We start from the raw sequence: 2,175 nt of genomic DNA, 5'->3' as shown, positions 1-2,175 counted from the left end.
TTAGATTGGCTTTTTTAGTAAAAAAAAATATTTTTTTTAAATAAAATATTTTTATTTATTTAAAACTTATTTGAATATGTCTTTAAAAAAATATTTTTATTAAAAAAATAAATTTTGCTTTTTTTAAAGTTAGTAATACCATGCTTTTAAAAAAATCAAAAGCAAATAACGTTTTTAATACTTAAAATTTCTTTTTAAAAGCCTATTCAAATGTGAAATAATTTTTGTCTCTTAAAAAAGACATTTTTTAAAAAGATGAAAAAAATAAGTAATTTTTTCAAAAGTCAATCCAAACTGACGGAGTACTTTGTCTTACTCCATATATTTTCTTATTTGAATTTTCTTTCTAAAATGTCTTGTGATTTGAATTGCAGTTTTTTGAATGGAAAATTTTGCAAAGATCCTAATCTTGTGGTAGTTGAAGATTTCTTCAAACATGTTGATGCCGGAAACACTAGCAACAAACTTGGTTCAAAAGTTACTCCAGTTAGCGTTAACGAACTATTCGGACTGAACACATTAAGTATATCGTTAGCTCGTATAGACTTTGCAGCAAAAGGTTTAAACCCTCCTCACATTCACCTAAGAGGCACAGAGATCCTTATTGTTATTGAAGGTACTCTCTACATTGGATTTGTGAGTTCTAATAAAAACAATGGACAGAATCGTCTTTTCACTGAAGTGCTAAACAAGGGTGATGTGTTTGTGTTTCCAAAGGGACTTGCTCACTTCCAATTGAATGTTGGTTATGAAAATACTGTTGCTGTTGCTGCTCTAAGCAGTCAAAATGCAGGGGTTATCACTATTGCTAACGCTGTTTTTGGGTCAACTCCACCTATTTCTGATCAAGTTTTAGCCAAAGCTTTTCAAGTTGACAAAAATACAGTTGATTATCTTCAAAAGATTTGATTATATCCCGAATAACCATCTATGAAACTTCAAATTTCATTATCTACAGCAGAATTAATTAACATATCTGCTATGGGCATAAAATATTCATCTTTTGGAGTAGCATTATTCAAATCTCGAAAATCAATGCATACTCTTAATTTTACATTTTTCTTCATTACAGGGACAATGTTCGAAACCCATTCTACATATTGTGTGGTTTGAATAAACTTTGCCTTAATCAAACGTTCAATCTCCTTTTTAATCTTTTGATTAATTTAAAGAGCAAATCGCCGAGTCGTTTGCTTCACAGGTCGAGCATTTGGTCTTAATGCTAATCGATATTCCACTAGAGAACGATCAAGACCAGACATCTCATGATAATCCCAAGCAAAATAATTTTTAAATTCATATAAAATATGGAACAATTCTGTTCGAAATGGGTTCACAAGGTCCTTACATATGTAAGTAATTTGAATTTCATCAACAGATCCCAAATTAATTTCTTCTAAGGGATCCTGCAACTTGAAACCCTTTGTATATTCATCACCCTTTACTAAATCTTTTTCAAAACCCAAAGGTTCTAAATCATAGATGCAATCAAAAGGCAAATCAACAGATTCATTGGGATTGAAACACACTTGATTATCCATTGAATTAACAACAACTTTGTTTTCAATACACTGTACTTCTGCTATATCAGCAGCATTTTGATTGATAACATTATTAAAACTACGGGAACAAAAGGAACTTAAACCATGACTAAATTCGATTGAAGAAATCAAATCTATACTATAGGAAGAAGATGAAACTAAATTTCTAAATGACTCCACTTTATCAGAAGAATCACTTTTATTTTCAACTGAAGAAAAACTACTTAAATACTTATTTAAAGTTACCAGGTAATTTGAGACACCTTGTTCATCTGCCATGGAAGAATTGTCTTCAAACTACCACTTACTCCGCACAATCCCACCCAGTTAGAGAAAAACCAAGTTGCGGATGGCGAAGCTTCACATTTAATCCTTCCAAAGTCAAGTAACAACCCTCACAGTTGAAAGAATTAAGCACCCTGTCGACCTTCAAAGGCTTCAATTTAGGACTATATGCTCTGAAATCAACATGTAACTGTTTGACATACAAACTTGAATCAGCCTTAATTATTTCAGGTTTTCCCTCCTCTGTCCACAAAAGAACGCTTTGATGCATAGTAGATGGCACTGCTTAAACTCTATGAATCCAATCACGTCCCAACAAGGCATTATAACTGGCCTTCGAAGATACCAC

The 2,175-nt window shown here is 31.9% G+C and overlaps 1 protein-coding gene across 1 annotated transcript in view; it reads left to right on the top strand.

Moving 5' to 3' along the window:
* The window catches only part of LOC107633459 (germin-like protein subfamily 1 member 17), a 4,271-nt gene extending 3,362 nt beyond the window's left edge, over nt 1-909 (top strand). Inside the window, exon 5 of the mRNA XM_016337085.1 lies at nt 375-909. Within this exon, the coding sequence (XP_016192571.1) occupies nt 375-909 (535 nt within the window). The remainder of the gene's footprint in view (nt 1-374) is intronic.

This window comes from Arachis ipaensis, chromosome B03 (genome assembly GCF_000816755.2).
Source record: "Arachis ipaensis cultivar K30076 chromosome B03, Araip1.1, whole genome shotgun sequence".
NCBI classification, from domain to species: domain Eukaryota; kingdom Viridiplantae; phylum Streptophyta; class Magnoliopsida; order Fabales; family Fabaceae; genus Arachis; species Arachis ipaensis.
The sequence above is the reverse complement of the archived record's forward strand: the minus strand, read 5'-3'. Positions and strand labels throughout refer to the sequence as shown.